The 22,881-nt window shown below is 45.5% G+C and overlaps 1 protein-coding gene across 1 annotated transcript in view; it reads right to left on the bottom strand.

Moving 5' to 3' along the window:
* LOC147689434 (exocyst complex component 1-like) overlaps positions 1-22,881 on the bottom strand; it is a 1,248,358-nt gene that overhangs the window by 385,615 nt on the left and 839,862 nt on the right. Inside the window, exon 11 of the mRNA XM_086939926.1 lies at positions 11,306-11,408. Within this exon, the coding sequence (XP_086796052.1) occupies positions 11,306-11,408 (103 nt within the window). The remainder of the gene's footprint in view (positions 1-11,305; positions 11,409-22,881) is intronic.

The raw sequence follows: 22,881 nt of genomic DNA, 5'->3' as shown, positions 1-22,881 counted from the left end.
CAGCTAAAACCTGGAACTCACTTCCCACTCACCTTCGCCTCACTCAGAACCACCTAGCATTCAGAAAGCAACTTAAAACTTGGATATTCGACAAGTAATTTCCCACCCTTCCTCAAGCGCCTTGAGACCCTCTGGGTATGTAGCGCGCTATATAAATCTTTTGACTTGACTTGACTACACACTTTGGGTTTGTATATTTTAAATTATGCTATATAGAACAATATTGCAATTCTATTAAATATTATTATCCAATTATAATATATATTTTATATAACTAATGTAAACAAATAAAGTAACAAAATACAATATATTTTTTCCCACAAAAATATTTCTATACATTAACTCAAATAATTATAAAAAATAACTATGTATACACTTGAAAACAAATACCAATAATTTACTATAACAGAAAATTACTCTTTTACTTCCGCCATCTCCTTCCCTCAGATAAAGTAGCAGACAATAACTGGCCTGAACATTTACTATACAAACACCACCAGATACGTCCCTTCTAATACATACTAAACAATCACTATACCGCAAAATTATTATTCTAATTACACCACCAACTTATCTCAAAGCAGGTGCTATATTTGTGACTAAGGGGTAAAATTAATACTCTAACCCTGCCATATACGTACCTAAGAGCAGGTATTGGACAAAAAGCAGTATTCCCAAAAACTATGCTAACACACTGAGTACAGTAAAATTTGCTATTGTAACTCTACTGACTACTTACCTCAGACCAGATGTTGGACAGTGAGTACGGTCAAATTAACTATTATAACTCAACTGAATACTTACCTCAGAGCAGTTGCTGGACAGGTAACTAAGGGGCAAAATTACCATTCTAACTCCCCCAGGAACTTACCTCACTCAGGGCAGGTGCTGGGCAGGATAAATTACTATTTTAACTCCACCAAATACTTACCTCAGGGCAAATGCTGGACAGTGAATGAGGGGTAAAATTACTAATCTAACTCCACCATCTACACAACTCAAAGTAGGTGCTGGACAGTGACTGAGGGGCAAAATTATGATTTTAATGCCACCGGGTAATTACCTCAAGGCAGGTGCTGGACAATGACTAGGGGAAAAATTACTATTCTAACTCCACCGGGTACTTACCTCAGGGCAGGGGCTTGACAGCGACTGAGGGCAAATTAACTATTCAAACTCCATCAAGTACTTACCTCAGAACTGGTGCTGGACAGTAACTAAAGTACAAATTTAGTAGTTTAAAAGTACCAAATACTCAACTAAAACAAGATGCGTACGTTAAAAAAAACATACTTTAAAAACAATTAACATGTATTTTGTTCCTTATTAAAACAGATACACCTATAAACAAAACAAATTGAAATACATGAAACTACAGGACATATCCTAAACCACAGAGACCGAAATTTTCATGTAAGTATTGCAAACAAGAACAGTAAACAATAAGAAAAATACCATAAAACTTAAAGTTAATAAATAACTAATAAATTGCATTTTTCTTTTAAGAACAGATACCAACTACATTGAAGAAAGAATCAGTTGCCTAAAAAACACTTCAAAGTATAAACACATATTACCAATAACACCCCTCAAAAACAAAAAATTCACCAATCTCCAGGTAAAAAAATAAAAATATTTTAACAATAAAAAAGTCTCCAAAAATATTAACAATACTTTCTATACAACAGAGTATGTAAACTTTCTTTTTCTCACCACATACATTTTTTAAAAAGTAACAAAATTGATTTTCAATTTTATAACAGGCAAATAAAGAAAAACAAAAATATAATAAAATAGCAAAAACCTAAACGTACACTTTTCTTCTATTTCACTTTTTAACAGAACAAACATCAATGGCATCAGCTAATCAAGTAAACTATTTGAAATTTCGCTGAGGCAACAGACTGCTAAAGTATTCTGCCTACCTTTATTATAAGGACAGGTTAAGTTACCCCGGGTGTCATTAGAGGTGCGAAGAGTACTTTTCATCCCATAGTATAGGCAGAGTGGTTACTTTGGAAGACACCATAGTAAGGACAACTCAGCATAACCACTCTGCCTCTGCAATGGAGATTGAAATAGGTGAAAACATAAAAAAAAATTAAAGAACTTGCATCAACCTCCAATGAACCCTGTAAAACAAGTATCTGCAACCATTCCCATCGACATAGCCGGCAGCATGCCCACAATTCCAAATATGGGGCGAATGGTACAAAGACAAAAACAGGCAAGTAATCCTCAACGAATAACACCACAGACTTATTTTGACATTACCATCCCTCCTAAATTAACAATAACTTTCTCCGAAGAACCTTTGCTACTGCATGACAACAAACACCCTCAAAAAAGAATAGTATTATTTAGCACAGACCATAATCTTTTAACACTTGAAAATAGTGAAATTTGGATGATGGATGGTGTCATGTTCCGACCTTACCATGAGCCAGCGTTTCCAGGATGCATACGGAGAGGGCTCTACTCCGTACTTGGGCGATGTGCGCATTCCTCACTTCCGATTTGAGGGAGTCAGCAGTCTAGTTGTACTCCGGAGGCCGCCGGCATCATCGAAGCGCTTCCGGGGGAAACCATTTAAGAACCGTGGTTTCCGCCCGCTTTGCGCTTTGGATTCTGGATTCCTGGAGCCTCAAAGCGAGCGTTCCTGCCTGCATCTTCCTGGACATTCTCAACGCTGCTGCGCTTGACTTTCTCGAACCCGTCATTCCAGGAAGCGTGAGTACCTGACAGTTCTGAGTCACGCTCACGCTTGAGAGCCTTCTTGGAATCACAGCACAATTAGGACGCTCTGCCCCTACCGGTGTTCCTGTGACACCATAGCACACAGGAACGCTTGTTTTCACTTATGTTCTGAGCCTTACACGCTCTGGTAGTTTTGCTGCGCTTACCTGTGTACATCTATTCTGTGTTTTCCCACGCGCAGGAGCGCTCTGTTTTACTTTACCTTTTTCCTTGCTGATTTTGTTACAGTTACATATCCAACGCGCAGGAGCGCATTGTTTATTTTGCCATTACCTTGCTGATTTTTCTAAGGCCGCGCTGGGAGCCCCTACGTTGGTTGTCTCCTACTGACACCGGAGCGTGGATACCTGATTTACGCTCGAGGTCTTCCACTACAGGTACTTGTCCTTTCCTTTTATGGGTACAGAGGGAGAGGCAAGGAAGGGTTAGTCTGTATTATTGTATCCTGTAGTAATAGGGGGCTCTTATTTTCCCCACTACAGTGGTCGTGTACGTGGTGGTCCTCAAACAGAGGGAGACTCAGTATCAAGCTACCCAGTTCATCCTAGCGTTCTTTTTGGCTTCCTTCCCCGTGTCCATCAACGTCCTTTAACCTGTGTATAGTCAGCTTTGGAGGTAAGGTGGGTACGGTGGTGGTGGCTCATGTCGTCTCCGCAGGATTGCCTTACAAGTCACAGGTAAGACTTGTGGGGTCCTTGACAGATGGTACTTTTACATCAACACCACATCCTTTCACCCAAATGTACACTTTTCACACTAACATAAATAACACAACTGACCAATTAGTATATAGTTTACTCCCTGATAAGCAATCCTCAACATACACTGAATTATTAACAGTTACAAAATCCACAACAATGAAGAAAAGTTCTAGAAAAGTAATAATTAACTTTGAATTATCAATGATCAATACAATTACAAAAATATACTATACCACCCAAATTCAAGGATGTTTTTTTCACTTTTCCCAGGCTTATTGGCACAAAATTCATAAATCATCCTTAGTTGAGGATTACTTATTAAACAATAAACTTAATTTGGAATGAAAAAAACGACCTGCCTTATACTTTGTACTTCCTGACAGTGTAGACAAGTACGACATAGCAATTTCTGAATCACAATATTTTACACAAAATGAAGCGAAATTGGCGCCACAACTAACTTATTTTGAAGATACATGGATTGGCCATCTAAGCAGGTCAGGTCACAGGAGGAGGCCAAGATTTCCCACTGAATGGTGAAACTGTTACACGACCTGCATAGAGCGGAAGAGCAAAGACTAACAAGGCCCTTGAGGGATGGTAAAATTCCTTCGGTAAATCAATTAGCAAACTTCACTCAAACCTATATTATTTTTGGGAAATATTTAAGAGGGGACAACGTTTCCAAGAAATGAGACTTGCACAATCACTGTTAGGTAGCCTGAACTCTCATATATCCAAATAGAGTAGAAAAAAGTCTGAGAGACTATTGATGGTGGTGGCTTCATTCTACCTGGACAGTATTGCATACATATTACATTACAAATACTAACTAATATTTCCCTAAATTACATGTCTGTTTTAGCAATTCTTTACAATGTAATTGGCATTTTTTTACCACATTAAAATCATGTTGAATTCCTACCTGTAGATCTTCTTTCTTCAACTCATGGTGATTTTTTCAAACAACGTGTCACCAAGAGTCAGCTCCAATAATTCATATATGTACAAATTAACATCCACCCAAAAACAAAATCCAGAATAAGCATTGTTTAAAATGGACAACCATCACCTGGAACTCAATTATTACAAATATATGGATTATGAGTCTAAAAAACGTACTTTAAAAATGCAAAAATAGTTGTAAAACTTTTTTCTGTTACAATAGCCAGAAAATAAATCAATTCTCCAAAAAGAAAATGATTTCCCCAAAATTCCAGTGGTAATACTCAACTGTCGATGGCAGCAATAACAAAAAACGAACATCCATATCAGAAACAATGTTAATAAAAACATAACCTTAAAAAATAACACTGTTTCCATATTGAAATATCCTAAAAATAATGCTGTAGTGCTGGATTCAATACATCCAACTTCATCCTGCAACCACGTTATCTTTGGTCCGAGAAGACTACAAACAGTATAAAAACACGTAGGACAAAAAGTTAAAATGTTTTTTTTATTTCAAATAAGTTTTTAAAAGTTGTTAAAGTTTTCTTGTATCTTTTCTGAACTAAATTTGAAAAAACAACAACTGTACAGACATGAGCATATGAACACAACCTGTGCGGGAATGGAAAATGGATAAAAACACATAAAGCACACCAGGTATTTCTATAACCCATCTAACTACCTTCCCCCTTTACCCTACAATAAACATAGCCACCTATATACTTATAAAATGTAAATTAAATTGTTACCCGACCACAGATTTTCCTTGCTTCTGATCTTGACCGCGACTCTCCACAGACTGTAGAAACATATGTACAACCGCGAGCGACAAGCACAAAAGTAAAAACAAACAAGAATTTGCAATGCAATAGGTCTCACATTTACGCAAGTTTAAGCTATTGGCATTGTAAATGACAATGTTTTTTATTTATGTTTTAAAAACTAAAAAATAAATAAAAGGCATTGTCATTTACAATGCCAATAGCTTAGACTACGTAAATGCGAGACCTATTGCCTTGCAAATGCTTGTTTTTCTTTTGGAATCCAGAGCTCCTCTCGGATGCACGTGAACGGGTGGACCCGTGTCTTGCGCTGGGGGAAAATTAGACGCTGGATGGACGTCAAGACAAACGTCATTCATTCTGGTCCCTGTGTGCCCATTGAAATGCAAGCAAGGGAGAAAAAAAGGCCACTGTTAGGGGTACTATCTCACTCCATGTCGTTAAAGGACACTGTTTCCGGTCCAGGACTTTCCTGCAATATCCCAGTGCATTATGGGTGTTGTAATCCATAAATTAATTGAAAGGATTCTACCAACACCTGAAAACAACAACTTATTGGTGAAAAGTTCAGTGCAAGTAGTGAGGCGGTTACTGTTGCCCATGGCGCCTAGGGCTGTGGCCCGTAGGGGTCTTAACACATTCCCGAGTTACTGTTCTTTCAGGGAGGCCTCATGGGGTGCCCATGGTGCTAGGGTACTGCTGTGAAGCCCTCAGCCCCACACTAGACGCTACATGGATGCCCTTATTATCACAGGCTCATGGCAGCCTGATAAGGTAATGACACTAGTTATCAAACACATAAGTAGCAATAACACTAATGGTAAAAAAATGCGTAGTAATGACAGTAGTGGTCCACACACATGCGTGCTAAATATCTAGATCCAAAAACCACTGTAAACTCATGCCTGGTAATGACACGAGTGGTAAATACTATGGAACCGATTCACAAAAGTAATCTGAGACAAAATCCTAACTTTACGACTTTCGGTATTCACAAAAGGCATTTAGTAGTGATAAAGTTAGGATTCCTAACTTTACTACCACTAAACTGAGACAAAATCCTAACTTTACGACTTTCGGTATTCACAAAAGGCCTTTAGTAGTAGTAAAGTTAGGAATCCTAACTTTACTACTACTAAATGCCTTTTGTGTATACCGAAAGTCGTAAAGTTAAGATTTTGTCTCAGATTACTTTTGTGCATCGGGCCCATAGTAGTTGTAAAAACTTGCATGGTGAAGACTAAAGCATGATTAAGACTTCATCATAAAGGTACATCGTGGTTAAGACTGCGTTGTAAATGCTGTTTGACAGTACCCACTACTACAAAGGTACTCAATGACCATACTAATGAGTACACTCATTCAGCAGCACACTGAGAGGTACTTAACACAGTGGTAGGTACTCAACAAACTGGCTTATTACACTGGGTGTACTCGCTTACCACACTAATGGGTATTCACTTAGCACATTGATGGGTACTCACTAAGTACATTGGAGGGTCCTGGTTTAGCAGTGGCACACTGGTGGGTTCTTGCTTTGCACACTCATTTAGCAGACTAAAGGGTGCTGAGAACACTTATGAGCACCACTTAGCACACTTGTGGATACTCACACTGCACACTGATTGGTACTTTCTAAGTACAGCTTAGCACACTGATGGGTACTTGCTTTGTACACTGGATGGCACTCATTTAGCACACTAAAGGGTGCTGAGCACACTGATAGGCACTCACTTAGCACACTTGTGGATACTCACACTGCACACTGATTGGTACTTTCTAAGTACAGCTTAGCACACTGATGGGTACTTGCTTTGTACACTGGATGGCACTCATTTAGCACACTAAAGGGTGCTGAGAACACTGATGAAAACCACGTAGCACACTTGTGGATACTCACACTGCACACTGATTGGTACTTTCTAAGTACAGCTTAGCACACTGATGGGTACTTGCTTTGTACACTGGATGGCACTCATTTAGCACACTAAAGGGTGTTGAGCACACTGATAGGCACTCAGTTAGCACACTTGTGGATACTCACACTGCACACGGATTGTTACTTTCTAAGTACAGCTCAGCACACTGATGGGTACTTGCTTTGTACACTGGATGGCACTCATTTAGCACACTAAAGGGTGTTGAGCACACTAATAGGCATTCAGTTAGCACACTTGTGCATAATATCGAATACACAAATATAGAATTACCAAAATATCGAGGAAAAAATATAGAATGCAAAAATATCGAATTCCTATCCCCAAACAGGTAAGTACAAAAATATCGAATCAAAAATATCATTTTAAAAAATATAGATAGTCAAAATATCGAATTTTTAAAAAATGTCTTAAAAGTAATTTAAAATAAATGAAATAATAAATATAATTAACTAAAGCATACTTAAAAATACTTAACATTAAACAATTAATTTAAGTCATAAAGAAATATACAGTTTTATTTTTTAATACATATATATATATATATTAACATAATAATAATAAAAAATATACAATATTTGTACCGTAGGATTACGGGAGGGTAACATTTACTATTACCACTCCAGTGAGTGCAACAGTAGGGAAAACGTTGGATAGCTTAGGGGTAAAAATCTAATCCCACTCCAGTGAGCGCAACAGTAGGGAAAGTGTTGGATAGCGTAAGGGTAAAAATTACTATTCCCACTCCAGAGAGTGCAACAGTAGGGAAAGTGTTGGATAGCGTAGGGGTAAAAATTACTATTCCCACTCCAGAGAGTGCAACAGTAGGGAAAGCGTTGGATAGCGGGAGGGTAAAAATTATTATTCCCACTCCAGTGAGTGCAACAGTAGGGAAAGCGTTGGATAGCATAGGGGTAAGAATTACTATTCCCACTCCAGACAGGGCAACAGTAGGCAAAGCGTTGGATAGCGTAGGGGTAAAAATTACTATTCCCACTATAGTGAATTTAACAGTAGGGAAAGTAATGATTTAATATAATAATAAAAATAAATTAAATATCAATAAAACATTAATTAAAATTAATTGCCAATTTAATATTATGTAATTAATAATCAATTTTAAACACAAATGATTATTAGTTATTGAAATTATTTACCTATTCATAATTAATTATTAACTAATTATTTTCAATAACAAACACGAATTAATAATAAAAATTCATACCAATTAATAATTAATTAACAGTAAATTAATTAATTACAATTGTTTTACTTACCACCCGATTCCCCTATAAATCCACAATCCGCTACAGAAAATAAATTATTACAATTATCTTAATTATCAATTAATAAATGAATACAAATTAATTACCAATTAACAATTAATTAATAATAAATAAAAAATCAATACCAATAAAAAAATACAAATTATTTACTTAATTAAAATTAAATTACTTCCCACCCTATTCCCCTAGAAACCCACAACCCGCTACAGAAAATAAATTAATAAAATTAACATAGTTATCAATGAAGCAATTAATCAAAATTAATTACCAATTTAAAATTAAGTAACAATTAATTCAAAATGAATACCAATAAATAAATAAAAATATTTAATTAATTACAATTAAATTACTTCCCACCCTATTCCCCTATAACCCCACAACCCATCTACAGAACTAAAATGCAAAATTAAATTAAAAATAATTAGTAATTTCTAAAAATTTATATTTATTTTAATATAATTAAATTACTTCTCACCCTATTCCCCCATAAAACCACAACCCGCTACAGAATTAAATTGCGCAAAAATTAAATATCATAAAATTCATTATTTAAAAAAAATTACAAAAATAATATACACTTCTCACACATATACTAATATACAAAACACTTAAAAAAAATTGATATTATTAAAAATTCGATATATTTTAATACCTATATTATATTCTTCGATATTTTGACTTTCTATATTTTAAAAAATCGATATTATATTACTTACCTTCAATTCGATATTTTTGACCACTATATTCTGTCCATTCGATATTTTGTCCATTCTTTATTTTGACTTCGATATTTTGGTAATTCTATATTTTGAAATCGATATTTTGTCTTGTTACCCACTGCACACTGATTGGTACTTTCTAAGTACAGCTTAGCACACTGATGGGTACTTGCTTTGTACACTAGATGGCACTCATTTAGCACACTAAAGGGTGTTGAGCACACTGATAGGCACTCACTTAGCACACCTGTGGGCACTGACAGTGCACAATGATGGCTCAACCGGCCCTGGCCACCGTCCCACGGATCCACATGACCAAAACCGGTGGAAGATCCTTCTCCTACCTCGTCGCCAAGACCTGGAACACCCTGCCTCTCCACCTCAGGCAATCGCCATCGCTGATCCAATCCAGGAAGGTTCTCTAGACCTGGCGCTTTGACTGAACCCCTGCGCCTAGATGGATATGCAGTCTCTCCCCCACCCCTCAGCACCTTGAGACCCTCACGGTGAGTAGCCACGCTATACAACCCCCTGATTGATTGAATGATGGGTACTTTCTAAGTAAAGCTTACCACACCGGTGGGTACTTGTTTTGCACACTGGATTTAGTACACCGGCAGGTCCTCGTTTAGTACACTGATAAGAGTTTACTTTGCACAGTCATTGTTATTCACATAAAACACTGATAGGTACTCACTAAGTACAGTTTAGCACAGTAGAGGATACTTCATAAGCACAACGGAGGGTACACACCCAGCACATGAGGGTCCTAGCTTAGCATACACGGTACGCACCTAGCACATGAGGGTCCTAGCTTAGCACAGAGGGTACGCACCTAGCACATGAGGGTCCTAGCTTAGCACAGAGGGTACGCACCTAGCACATGAGGGTTCTAGCTTAGCACAGCGAAGGGTACGCACCTAGCACATGAGGGTCATAGCTTAGCAAAGCAGAGGGTACGCACCTAGCACATGAGGGTCCTAGCTTAGCACAGCGGAGGGTACGCACCTAGCACACGAGGGTCCTAGCTTAGCACAGAGGAGGGTACGCACCTAGCACATGAGGGTCCTAGCTTAGCACAGAGGGTACGCACCTAGCACATGAGGGTCCTAGCCTAGCATACACGGTACGCACCTAGCACATGAGGGTCCTAGCCTAGCATACACGGTACGCACCTAGCACATGAGGGTCCTAGCTTAGCACAGAGGGTACGCACCTAGCACATGAGGGTTCTAGCTTAGCACAGCGAAGGGTACGCACCTAGCACATGAGGGTCCTAGCTTAGCACAGCAGAGGGTACGCACCTAGCACATGAGGGTCCTAGCTTAGCACAGCGGAGGGTACGCACCTAGCACACAAGGGTCCTAGCTTAGCACAGCGGAGGGTACGCATCTAGCACATGAGGGTCCTACCTTAGAACAGCGGAGGGTACGCACCCAGCACATGAGGGGTCTAGCTTAGCACAGAGGGTAAACACCTAGCACATGAGGGGCCTAGCTTAGCACAGAGGGTACGCACCTAGCACATGAGGGTCCTAGCTTAGCACAGAGGGTATGCACCTAGCACATGAGGGTCCTAGCCTAGCATACACGGTACGCACCTAGCACATGAGGGTCCTAGCCTAGCATACACGGTACGCACCTAGCACATGAGGGTCCTAGCTTAGCACAGAGGGTACGCACCTAGCACATGAGGGTTCTAGCTTAGCACAGCGAAGGGTACGCACCTAGCACATGAGGGTCCTAGCTTAGCACAGCGGAGTGTACGCACCCAGCACATGAGGGTCCTAGCTTAGCACAGAGGAGGGTATGCACCTAGCACACGAGGGTCCTAGCTTAGCACAGAGGGTACGCACCTAGCACATGAGGGTCCTAGCCTAGCATACACGGTACGCACCTAGCACATGAGGGTCAAAGCTTAGCACTGAGGGTACGCACCCAGCACATGAGGGTCCTAGCTTAGCACAGAGGAGGGTACGCACCTAGCACATGAGGGTCCTAGCTGAGCACAGAGGAGGGTACGCACCTAGTACAAGAGGGTCCTAGCTTAGCACAGAGAAGGGTACTCAGCACTCTGTGGGTATTCACTCAGAACACAGAAGAGTGCTCACTAAATTCAGGGTATTAGTTTAGCACACTGATGGGTGCACGATTAGCACACTGCGGTACTCACTGAATCTCCGGCCTTCCTTGGGCTTGGTTAACAGACTTTTGGCAACTTCAAAGAACGCCTTGATTCCCCGCTCGTAGAGTTGGCTGAGACTGAGAATGTACACCTGTCAGGAAGGAAGACAGATGGACAGTGTGGGTCATGAAACTGAGCGAGTCTAGTCTGATTCGCAGAACCTATGGGGCTTTTAGATGCGAGAAAAACACGTGGCCAGACAGCATGTGCTCACACGGCCACGGAGACAGGTCCAGACAGCTTGTGCTCACGCGGCCTCGGAGACAGTTCCAGACAGCATGTGTTCACGCGGCCTCGGAGACAGTTCCAGACAGCATGTGCTCACACGGCCACGGAGACAGTTCCAGACAGCACGTGCTCACACGGCCACAGAGACAGTTCCAGACAGCATGTGCTCACACTTCCAGACAGCATATGCTCACACGGCCACAGAGACAGTTCCAGACAGCATGTGCTCACACGGCCACGGAGACAGTTCCAGACAGTACGTGCTCACACGGCCACAGAGACAGTTCCAGACAGCATGTGCTCACACTTCCAGACAGCATATGCTCACACGGCCACAGAGACAGTTCCAGACAGCATGTGCTCACACGGCCACGGAGACAGTTCCAGACAGCATGTGCTCACACGGCCACGGAGACAGTTCCAAACAGCATGTGCTCACACGGCCACGGAGACAGTTCCAGACAGCATGTGCTCACACGGCCACGGAGACAGTTCCAGATAGCATGTGCTCACACGGCCACGGAGACAGTTCCAGACAGCATGTGCTTACACGGACACGGAGACAGTTCCAGACAGCATGTGCTCACACTTCCAGACAGCATATGCTCACACGGCCACAGAGACAGTTCCAGACAGCATGTGCTCACACGGCCACGGAGACAGTTCCAGACAGCATGTGCTCACACGGCCACGGAGACAGTTCCAGACAGCACGTGCTCACACGGCGACGGAGACAGTTCTAGACAGCATGTGCTCACACGGCTACGGAGACAGTTCCAGACAGCACATGCTCACACGGCGACGGAGACAGTTCCAGACAGCATGTGCTCACACGGCCACGGAGACAGTTCCAGAAAGCATGTGCTCACACTTCCAGACAGCATGTGCTCACACACGGCCACGGAGAGAGACAGTTCCAGACAGCATACGCTCACACACGGCCACTGAGACAGTTCCAGACAGCATGTGCTCACACGGCCACGGAGACAGTTCCAGACAGCATGTGCTCACACACGGCCACGGAGAGAGACAGTTCCAGACAGCATGTGCTCACACACGGCCACGGAGACAGTTCCAGACAGCATGTGCTCACACTTCCAGACAGCATGTGCTTATACGGCCACGGAGACAGTTCCAGACAGCATGTGCTCACACTTCCAGACAGCATATGCTCACACGGCCACAGAGACAGTTCCAGACAGCATGTGCTCACACGGCCACTGAGACAGTTCCAGACAGCATGTACTCACACGGCCATGGAGACAGTTCCAGAGAGCATGTGCTCACACGGCCACGGAGACAGTTCCAGACAGCATGTGCTCACACGGCCACGGAGACAGTTCCAGACAGCACGTGCTCACACGGCCACGGAGACAGTTCCAGACAGCATGTGCTCACACGGCCACGGAGATAGTTCCAGACAGCATGTGCTCACACGGCCACGGAGACAGTTCCAGACAGCATGTGCTCACACTTCCAGACAGCATGTGCTCACATGGCCACGGAGACAGTTCCAGACAGCACGTGCTCACACACGCCCACGGAGGGAGACAGTTCCAGACAGCATGTGCTCACACACGGCCACGGAGAGAGACAGTTCCAGACAGCATGTGCTCACACGGCCACGGAGACAGTTCCAGACAGCATGTGCTCACACTTCCAGACAGCATGTGCTCACATGGCCACGGAGACAGTTCCAGACAGCACGTGCTCACACACGCCCACGGAGGGAGACAGTTCCAGACAGCATGTGCTCACACACGGCCACGGAGAGAGACAGTTCCAGACAGCATGTGCTCACACGGCCACGGAGACAGTTCCAGACAGCATGTGCTCACACTTCCAGACAGCATGTGCTCACACGGCCACGGAGACAGTTCCAGACAGCATGTGCTCACACTTCCAGACAGCATATGCTCACACGGCCACAGAGGCAGTTCCAGACAGCATGTACTCACACAGCCACGGAGACAGTTCCAGACAGTCAGGGCCTGCACAGATAATGTCTTCCCTCTTTGTCAGATACCTTTTTTCAGGGGATCGTCAGCACCTCATGACTGGACACACAGATAGATTTTTTCAAGTCAGGACAGGAAATGAACTTATTGGTGTCAGAACCCCTTCCCGAGGGCCACGTGCAAGCATGAGCTACTAGGCACAACCGTGGAGTTTGAGGTCTTTTAATGCTGATGTCCCCTGAGTCCTCAATAACTGGACCAATCACCACCCCTTCCAGCGCGCGGCTCTCAGTGATAGCGGGGGTTCAGCAGCCCCAGGGTTCTCAGGGACAGATAAGCACTAGGCAACACAGGCTTAAAAAATTAACCTACAAACAGTAGCAGCAATAAATAGACTGTCCAGTCAAATAAAAGCTTTTACGAAAAACGGAGCAGATAATGTAAATAACCAAAGCACTTACGCCACACTAAATAATCTACCCAGCTCGCCCTTGAGCGCCGGCCTTCTAACTCTGAAGGTCTGCGCCCTCTCGTGGTCTCTTCCCTGATGACGTAGCAGCCTCCTCAGTCTTTAAATGACCTCTTTCAAGGCTGGATGTCCTTACCACCTCCACCGCCAATCGGTAAGTGTTTCTCCTGGCTTTACAGTGGTCCCCCCTCTCCTGGTCACATAGGCACAGGTGAGGGTGAGGTATGCCCAGACGTGGGTTCCGTGCCCTCCATGCCACTGAAGTCAAGCTATTCTGGCTGATGATGGGTGAAACCCTGAAACCGGTCCCAGGATGCTTGTATCCAGTCCAGAGAGGACCTGGCCTGGCAGTTCGGGCTGGACTGTTCCCATTGGGTTCAGGGTCAAGACTGATTTGCATATGGCTGGTTTAAAACTGGAATGGCATGGTGAGCAAAAAGAAACGATGGATTTAGGCCCAGATCTCTGTACTGGGGTGAATGTATGACATTGTTCTGCATTCTGTCCATCAATTGTTCTTTTTGCACATAGGCACAGGGGTCACTGATGTGTCTTTCAATTAATTAACTACTGAGTAGAAAAAAATAATATTTCATTTACAGTAATAAAACCACAAAGATAAAATTCAAGATAACCATAACAATAATTAAAGATCTAAATTAATGAATAATGACAGCAATCCTGACAATTGACCACAGTAGTACATAAAGGTACAAATAGTTAATAAACACACAGGCCCTCATTACGATGTCAGGCGGACATGTGTCTGCCCGACACCGTTTTGATGAGGGAACCGCCCGACCATAGTTTGGTGATTCCGCACACCGAATTAGGATGCAACTGCTCATGGTGCAGTCGCAAACTTCAATTTTTCAATGGGAGCTAGTGCAGCGGGCCAAAATCGCCCGCAGCACAAGCTCCCATTGAAAAATTGAAGTTTGTGTACATCCCTGCACCATGTGGCAGTCACCTTACAGTGTCTACCACACTGTGCAGGGATGTTGAGGGTGGGCGCCATAGGTGCCCCCTCAGTGCCTCAACCGGAGGGTGAGGGGGGAACGGGGACCTGTAAGGGGCCCTCTAAGGCACTTTCTGAAAGCAATCTATGTTGCAAAGGCCGGCATGGAACTAATGTTTGAAAGTGTCATCATAATCTCCAACGGCGTAAACGCCCGTCGTAACCCAGTTGGATTAACCGGCCGGCGTAAACTCCGACCGCTGTCCATCACCACCTCCTTTTGTACCGCTTTTGGCCGCCATAAGAGTGGCAGGGTATGCTCAGACGTGAGTCCCTTGCTCACTTTGCCACTGGATTCAAGCAAGCCGGGCTGAAGACGGCTGGAATGCCAGAAACCAGTCCTCGGAAGCTTGTTTCCGGTCCAGGGAAGACATGGCTTGGCAGTTCGGGCTGGACTGTTCCCATGAGGCACAGGGTCAGACTGATTTGCATATAGCCATGTCTGAACTGGGGTGGCAGAGTGGGCTAAACAACGGTGATGGATTAAACCCAGATATTTTTACTGGGTGTGAGTGTTTGATTGATTCAGATGCTCCGTCCATCACCACCCTCACTTGCACCGTCTTTGTAATACGGCGGATGGAGTTTAAACCTTAGATGTTGGTTGGAAAGCGTCCACCCGCTTTCCGACTGACATCCAAATCAGGGTCACAGTTCCATCTCCTGCTTATTCCACCATGCTCTGTGCTTTACCACTGAACTCAATAAATGCATATAGAAGGGTTGGAATATTTTTTTCATGAAGTACTTTTAACAATTGGGTAAAAGCTTGTCTTCCATGGATATCTGCAAACATTTTTATTGATTTTGAAATAACACTAGCTTCCTTTTCTTTGTTTGCTATTTGGCTAGACCATGCTAATATATAACCTCTTGTCACACTAAAGTAATCCTAGCTCGTTACTTGCTCAATTTCGGCGTTGTTGGTTTTTCACTTTATTTGCTGAAGCAAATGATTTTGGTCTCCCCAAGTTCACTTTTGGATCATTTTCCATGTTAGAATTTTGCAGAAGTCATAACTGAGATCGAAACCCAGCAGGAGTGAGAGAAAAGATGCAATGCTATCTGCATATGCTAAATAGGCGAATGGTTTATGTCCGAGGTTTGGTGAAACCATCTGTATTATCTAAATATTGATATAAATCTGAAATATTTAAAGAAAAAATAGAGTGGCTAAAACGCAACCCTGTTTTAATCCATTAGAGGTTTTTATATTTGGGCAAAGTGATCTCTCGGTGAGCTTCACTTTAAGCCAGGATCCCATGTGTATCAATATCAAAAAATGTAATAATGGGTGGTCAATTCCCCAATTTACTAACTTGCCCCATAATTGTATGCAGTTAACCTTAGCAGACGTTGTGTAAACTATGTAGCATGCATACAACGTGAGGTGTTTTCCTAATGTTCTATTCACCAACTGAGTAAATGCAACACTGTTGTCCGATGTAGAGCAGCTTGGCCTGAATTTGGACGGACTGAAGGGTAGGAAGTTCTGTTTTCCAATCCATCCATCTAGATTGTTCATTAGAAGTTTACCAAAAATGTTCTCCGCATTTAGGAGGGCCATGAGACAACAGATTTTTGGGATTATCAGATCGACTTTATTTGTATATCAGATGCATTAATGACCCTATCCAAAACTAACAGGCACATGCATCAAAGCTTTTTGCGATCGCAAACGGTGCGAATCGCACAATCGGCCGTTTGCGATCGCAAAATTAGCTTTTGGGATGCCTCAAGGGTGAAGGCCCTCGCAATTTGAGAATTCGCAAATATTTGCGAGTTCTCAAATTGCGATTGCATTTAAGGAATCGCATTTTGCGATTCCTTAAATGCAATGCATGAAAGTTTTAAAAATAGCGATTTCGCAATTAGGGGGAGCAAATTATTTACCATGAGGTTGAACCTCATGGTAATTTGCGAAAACTTTGAAAAATGCACTTTTGTGCATTTTTCAAAGTTTCATGTTGTGCACACAAATGCCCTTAGGGCATGTGTGTGCACAGATTAATTTCAGGGGTGCAACAGGGTGTCTTTGGACACCCCTGCACCCTTAAAATCGCATTCTCAATTTGCGATTAGCTAATTGCGAATCGCAAATTGAGAATGTCTTCTCATTCATTCCTATGGGCCTCTAAGCCCATAGGAGTGAATGGGGAGGCATTCCTTAAGTGCGACTCGCAATTTGCGAGTCGCAATTAAGGAATGTTTAGAAATCGCAAATTTTTCTGCGATTTTTTCATACATAGGATTTTGCGATTTCTTAATTGCGATTCCTTAAAAATCGCAATTAAGAAATCGCAAAAGCCAACAAGGAGGCATGTGCCTGTAAGAAATTTGGCCGGTATCCAGAATATTTAAGAATACATTGAGGAGCGGTGTACTCCAAAGATCAGAGTCTGATTTTGAAACATTCATGTCTCCCGACTGGGAGCCCAAGCGGGCCGGGTGCTTCGGATCCGGCACCTTCGGGTGCTTCGGCCCGACGCCGTCGGCGACTTCGGTCCCGCCGCCGCAAGGCCTCACTGGATCCGGTTCCGGATCCGGGTCGCGGCTGGTCGACCTTACGACCCTGCCGGCGTCGGCCCCTAGGGTGTCATCCTCGGCGGCGTCCCCGCACGCCGCCGTCCCAGGTCCATCCCTCGGTCTGGATCTGGCGTCGGCCGAACGGAGGAATTCGACGACGAGGGAGACTGGGTGCTGAAGAGAGTATCAATCACATCGCCCCAGGAGTAACAGAGGTGGGTGGCAGAGAAACGCTAACAACTGTGCACCCCCCTCACCTGCCACTGCTGGAGGACCAGCTTGCGGCCCTGTGTGGGGCTCCTGGTCTCTCTGGGGGCACCACTGAACCATCAGCTGGTTCTAGGACTGAAGGCCTACTCCAACACACCATACCAGGAGCCTGTGGAGTTGCAGCCCGCTTGGCGAAGGGCAGGAAGGCCCCAGACTCTACTGATCTCACCCATCCTGCCTGGGCCCTTTGAGAGAATGCTACTTGGGTCCAGGGGATGGGGGAACCGTGGGGCCCGCCCAGCGAAACCCTTGTTTTAAAAAAACAAACCGGGTGGTGGACCTATATGGAGTGCTGACACGCCCCTCTTCTCCTCCTGACCACAGCCTTGGGGCCCGGTCAGTCGCAACTCCCTGGAACCAGAAGCTTGAGTTAGCAGGTGACGGATCGGCCTGTGAAGGAGGCAGCGAAGTGTCGCCCAGCGTGGAAGCAACACAGCGAGAGGCCACCTATACGCACATCCGGTGCCTAACTGCCCACATCCGCAGACTGTCATACACCCGGGGAAGGCGCAGGCCCTCGTCATGTATCAAACTGACCTGCAGGCCTCCCCAGTCTGGCCAGCCAGCCGCCCCACGTGCCCAAGCCTCGTCTGTACAGCTGGTAGCCCTTTAGTTTATGGTGTGGATCGCATCTGGACAATTCCGTTCTCGGCTACCCCCAAAGTAAAGCAGAGTGTATATGCCACTCTCCAAAGCAGCAAAGGATAACCCAGTGACCTCCCTCTGGTCCAAAGCGTCCCTCACCGAGTCCCAACCGTTGACCTCTCCAAGAACGCTGACAATGGAGCCTCCATCCGCGGCCCCAATCATGCAGGCCTATATGGACCGCTTCTTGCAGGAAATCCACGCAGATATCGGGTCCCTCAAGGACGAGTTCAAATCCTCCCTTAAGGATATGCGAAAAGAAGTTACAGACATGGGGAGAGAGTGGACGATCTGGAATGTACAGTTGATGCTCGCACAGAGGACCAAAAAATGCTATGGAGGCGGGTGGCAACCTTAGAGGAACAGAAAATAGAGATCCAATCTAAACAGGAAGACTTGGAAAACAGAAGCCGCCGCAACAACATACGCATAAGGGGAGTTCCTAGAGTAGCGGAAGGCAACGCGGAAGGCTTCGCCCCCCCCCCCCATTTCTCCACGAAATTGGGGGGGGGGAGGGGGAAACCTCCCCGCCGACCCTCGATAGAGCACACCAGGTTGCTGTGAACCCAGGAGGAAAGGACGCGCTCCCAGATCTCTTGTCCCGTGTCCACTTCTTTGCAGCAAAGGAGGCGATCCTGCAGGCTGCCAGAGATAAAGCAGTGCTGACATTTCGTGGTCACACTGTCTGCAACTTTTCCAGGACCTTTCCCCATAACACTACGGAAGCGACGAGAATTCAAACCGGTCACAGACAAGCTCCGTGAGTTGAGGATTCACTTTCAATGGGGCCACCTCTTCGCCCTTCTGTTCCAGGGGGAAGGCAGGCGTTGATCTCTCAGACCTTTCTCTGAGGTCAACCACCTGGTGGGCCTTCCTGATGAAGCTGGCAATCATGCTAACTCACAGCCCGAAGACCTCGCTAGGAAAAAACTGCGACCAATCTGGACCAGAGTCCAGCCACATCGCCCGACAAATGCCAGGTGGAGGAAACCTCGCAGGAGACCAAACGGGACATCATCCACCACCTTCGGAGTCTTGGCGGTGCCTTGTCGCTGACGTGGTCCACCACTGGCTCCCTGTAAACTGGTACCTTCTTCCACCAATCCTAGCACCATTCTGCCCTGAAACTCTATTGCAGCATGGCGGTGGACCCCAGAGACTGGAGAGAGACCACACTCCAGCCCACCTCAAAGCGCCAGGGCCGCCCGCAAATGACCACTCCCCGACGACCAGCACTCAAGAGGACGACCCCTCCCGCATACCGGGAGGCGCACCATGTGTCAGCCTGCACAGGACGTTGAGGACCCTATTGGGCCCGGTTAGCCCATTGTTCACTTTAGTTGTTCTCTGCTTTTCCCCTAAGTTTCCTTTTTTTTTCTCTTTCTCTCTCTTTTCTCTGTTCTCATAGGTCAATCTTTCCCACAGGAGGGCACCACCACTGTACAATAGCATCTCAGGCGGGGATCGGGGTCATGGGCACAGCGTGCAATGCCTTAGCACAGGTGATGCCCACCTTGGGCACCCACGTGAATGTTGGGTAACACCCAATTGATATCCCTGAATGTCCGGGTCTAAATTCTCCCAACAAACACGAACAAGTTTGGCGATACATATCACAACATAACCCAGATGTCCTCCTTTTACAGGAGACGCACCTGCTGTAAACAGACTGTCATCGCATGCGCACCCGTGCTATCCAAAGCTCTTCTGGGCATACACAACATCAAAGACTCTAGGAGAGGGCATTCTGTGCAAGGTGGGCTTTACTCTTTTGTCACTAGGGTAGTTCGAGACAGGAAAGAGTGATACTTAATGCTTCACCTCCTCAAGGGACTGAGGAAACTGACCCTACTCAAAATGTATGCCCCTAAACCTCCCAGGACACTTACCTCCGAAGGGTCCTGAGGGAGCCGTTGGAGGGGGTGGATAGAGATATTTTGGTGGGAGGAGATATTAACCTGGTGTGGAACCCCGCCCTTGACCGCAGCGGATCTACATTTCAAAACACAGAGGCCATGTCACAACAGCTCAAGCGCGATGTGGAGACCTGGGTCTGGTCAACGTATGACATTACAAACACACCAACACAAGGGATTACTCCTTTTTCTCTAATGTTCACTCCTACACCCGCACAGACCGCAGCTTTGCTACCCACTCCCTCCTTCACCGTGTTCTCACAGCGGACATATCCGACATCCCCATCTCTGACCATGCGCATGTGGAACTGATATGGGAGGGCACCGGCTGCCCGAGCCACCCGCTGCCGCCTTTGCGTCTGCTGCCGCACCTCCTATGGGACCCCGTTGAAGTTGCCGAAATCTGCAAAAGCATCACCAACTACTTCTCGCTCAATGATCTCCCTGCCTCTCGCTGGACTCTCTATGGGATGGCTTTAAAGCCAACATCCGGGTCACAATCACATTGATCGCAATCGCGCAGAAGAGAGAGTCTAGGATAGTTGAGTCCAACTTCACCACCAAAATCAAACAACTAAATCAGCAAGATAAGGCCAACCCCTCCCGTCGCACTAAACGGCAGCTGGCCATGCTAAGGGGCCAACTCTGTGCACCCAGAACGGGGAAAGCGGAATGGGCGCTTCTGGCGTTAAAGCAGCGCTACTACGAGCGGGCCGACAAAGTGGGTTCGCTCCTCGCCCGAAGGGTCAGTCAGCTGCATGCTAGGGCCCAAATTACTAAGCTGAGGTCAGAGGACGGGAGCTGGGCAACAGCAGAGGGAGACAAGCGTAGGAGATTTTATGAATACTACCAGAGGCTCTACTCGCGGGAGGAACCCAACCCGAGACAATCAAGTCCTACTTGGACTCCTGTGAGTTGGAGCCCCTGCCTCTTGGCCACGCCACTCTCCTGGACGAGCCGATCACCGTTGAGGAACTGAAACAAGTGCTCTTCCCCTGGGCAAGACACCTGGCCCGGATGGCCTCCCTGTTGCCTTTTATTGGCTATTTATGCCCGATTTACAAGACCACCTGGTTCGCTTGTTTAACTCCTTTACCCCCGCTTCGGGACTTATGCCTACGATGGCCTTAGCCAAAATCTCTCTCATTCACAAAGTTGACAAGGCCTCTTGCTCTTCCTACAGCCCCATTGCACTACTCAATATGGATAATAAGCTGTTCACTAAAATATTGGTGCAGCAGTTGGAACCCTATTTTCCTGGTCTTATAGAGCCGGACCAGGTTGGCTTAATCCGACACAGGGAGGGAGCGGACAATGTCCGCCGAATAGCACATTTAGTGGAAAAAGCATACCGCCATCATTTTCCCATGTGCCTTCTCTACTTAGATGCAGAGAAGGCTTTTGACAGGGTTAATTGGTCCTTCCTGTGCACGGTCCTTGAAAAGATCGCTTAGGCCCAGGAATGATCTAAAAAATAATGGCCTCCTACATGGCTCCAGTGGCAAGAATCTGGGTAGTGGCACGTGGCAGGGGTGCCCCTTGTTTTCCCTGCTGTTTGCGCTGGCAGTGGAACCTCTAGCTCCGAAGGTCCACAACTCTGATGCTGTGAAAGCCGTCCCCCAAGATTAACCTATTTGCAGATGACCTTCTCCTCACTCTCACTCAGCCAGAAACCTCACTTCCGGGTGTGGTGGGCTGCTTCCGAACTTATGAGGAAGCATCAGGCTTCCGGATAAACATGACTAAATCATCTGTGCTAAACTTGACCATACCCCTCCCTCTCCTCCCCACTCCAGGACGTTCTGGCACTACAATGCTTAGCTCCCTTTCAGTGGTCTTCTGACTCAATCAAATATTTCGGCATTACCATCACACCCACGCTCTTAACCTGCCCGCCTCTGCGCCGCTCAATGTTGTCTGACCTCCAGAGATGGAAACACCCGCATGTGTCCTGGCTCGGACGTGTGGATGTCCTCTATCTCTTTCAAACGCTGCCAATGCCAGTTCCCCAAGACGCAATCCTGCGTCAACAACGCAAAGTGCGTACTTTCATCTGGAACAGCAAATGACCCCTCAAATCTAACGCATTGTTAAGGCTCCCACAGGAAAGGGGGGCTAGCATGTCCTAATCTCTAAAGTGTTATTAGGCCGCCCACCTGTGCTAAATTTTGGAGTGGGTGGTCCGTGAAAGTGACAAACACTGGTTCTACATGGACAGAGCAGTGGCTTGCCACCCGCTGTGGGCCTTAGCATGGCTGCCCGAACACGCCCGACCCCGAAGCGGGGACATTGCCACCTCTACTCGCACAGTACTGACATCTGGGACAATTTGGCACTCAAGAGGGGCTAACCTCCTTTCCCTCCCCAAACACACCCATCAAGTGCAACCCTGACTTCCCTCCAGCGCTCTCTCCTGCGTCGTTCCGTAAATGGGGCGACGCCGCGATGGGGAATGTCGTCCGATCAGCGACTTATTCTCGGGAGTCACCATGAAATCCTTTGCACAGTGGAAGATGGAATTTCAACTCACAGAC

Source organism: Lissotriton vulgaris, chromosome 10, assembly GCF_964263255.1.
Source record: "Lissotriton vulgaris chromosome 10, aLisVul1.2, whole genome shotgun sequence".
NCBI lineage: Eukaryota > Metazoa > Chordata > Amphibia > Caudata > Salamandridae > Lissotriton > Lissotriton vulgaris.
This window is presented reverse-complemented; position numbering and strand designations above follow the sequence as displayed.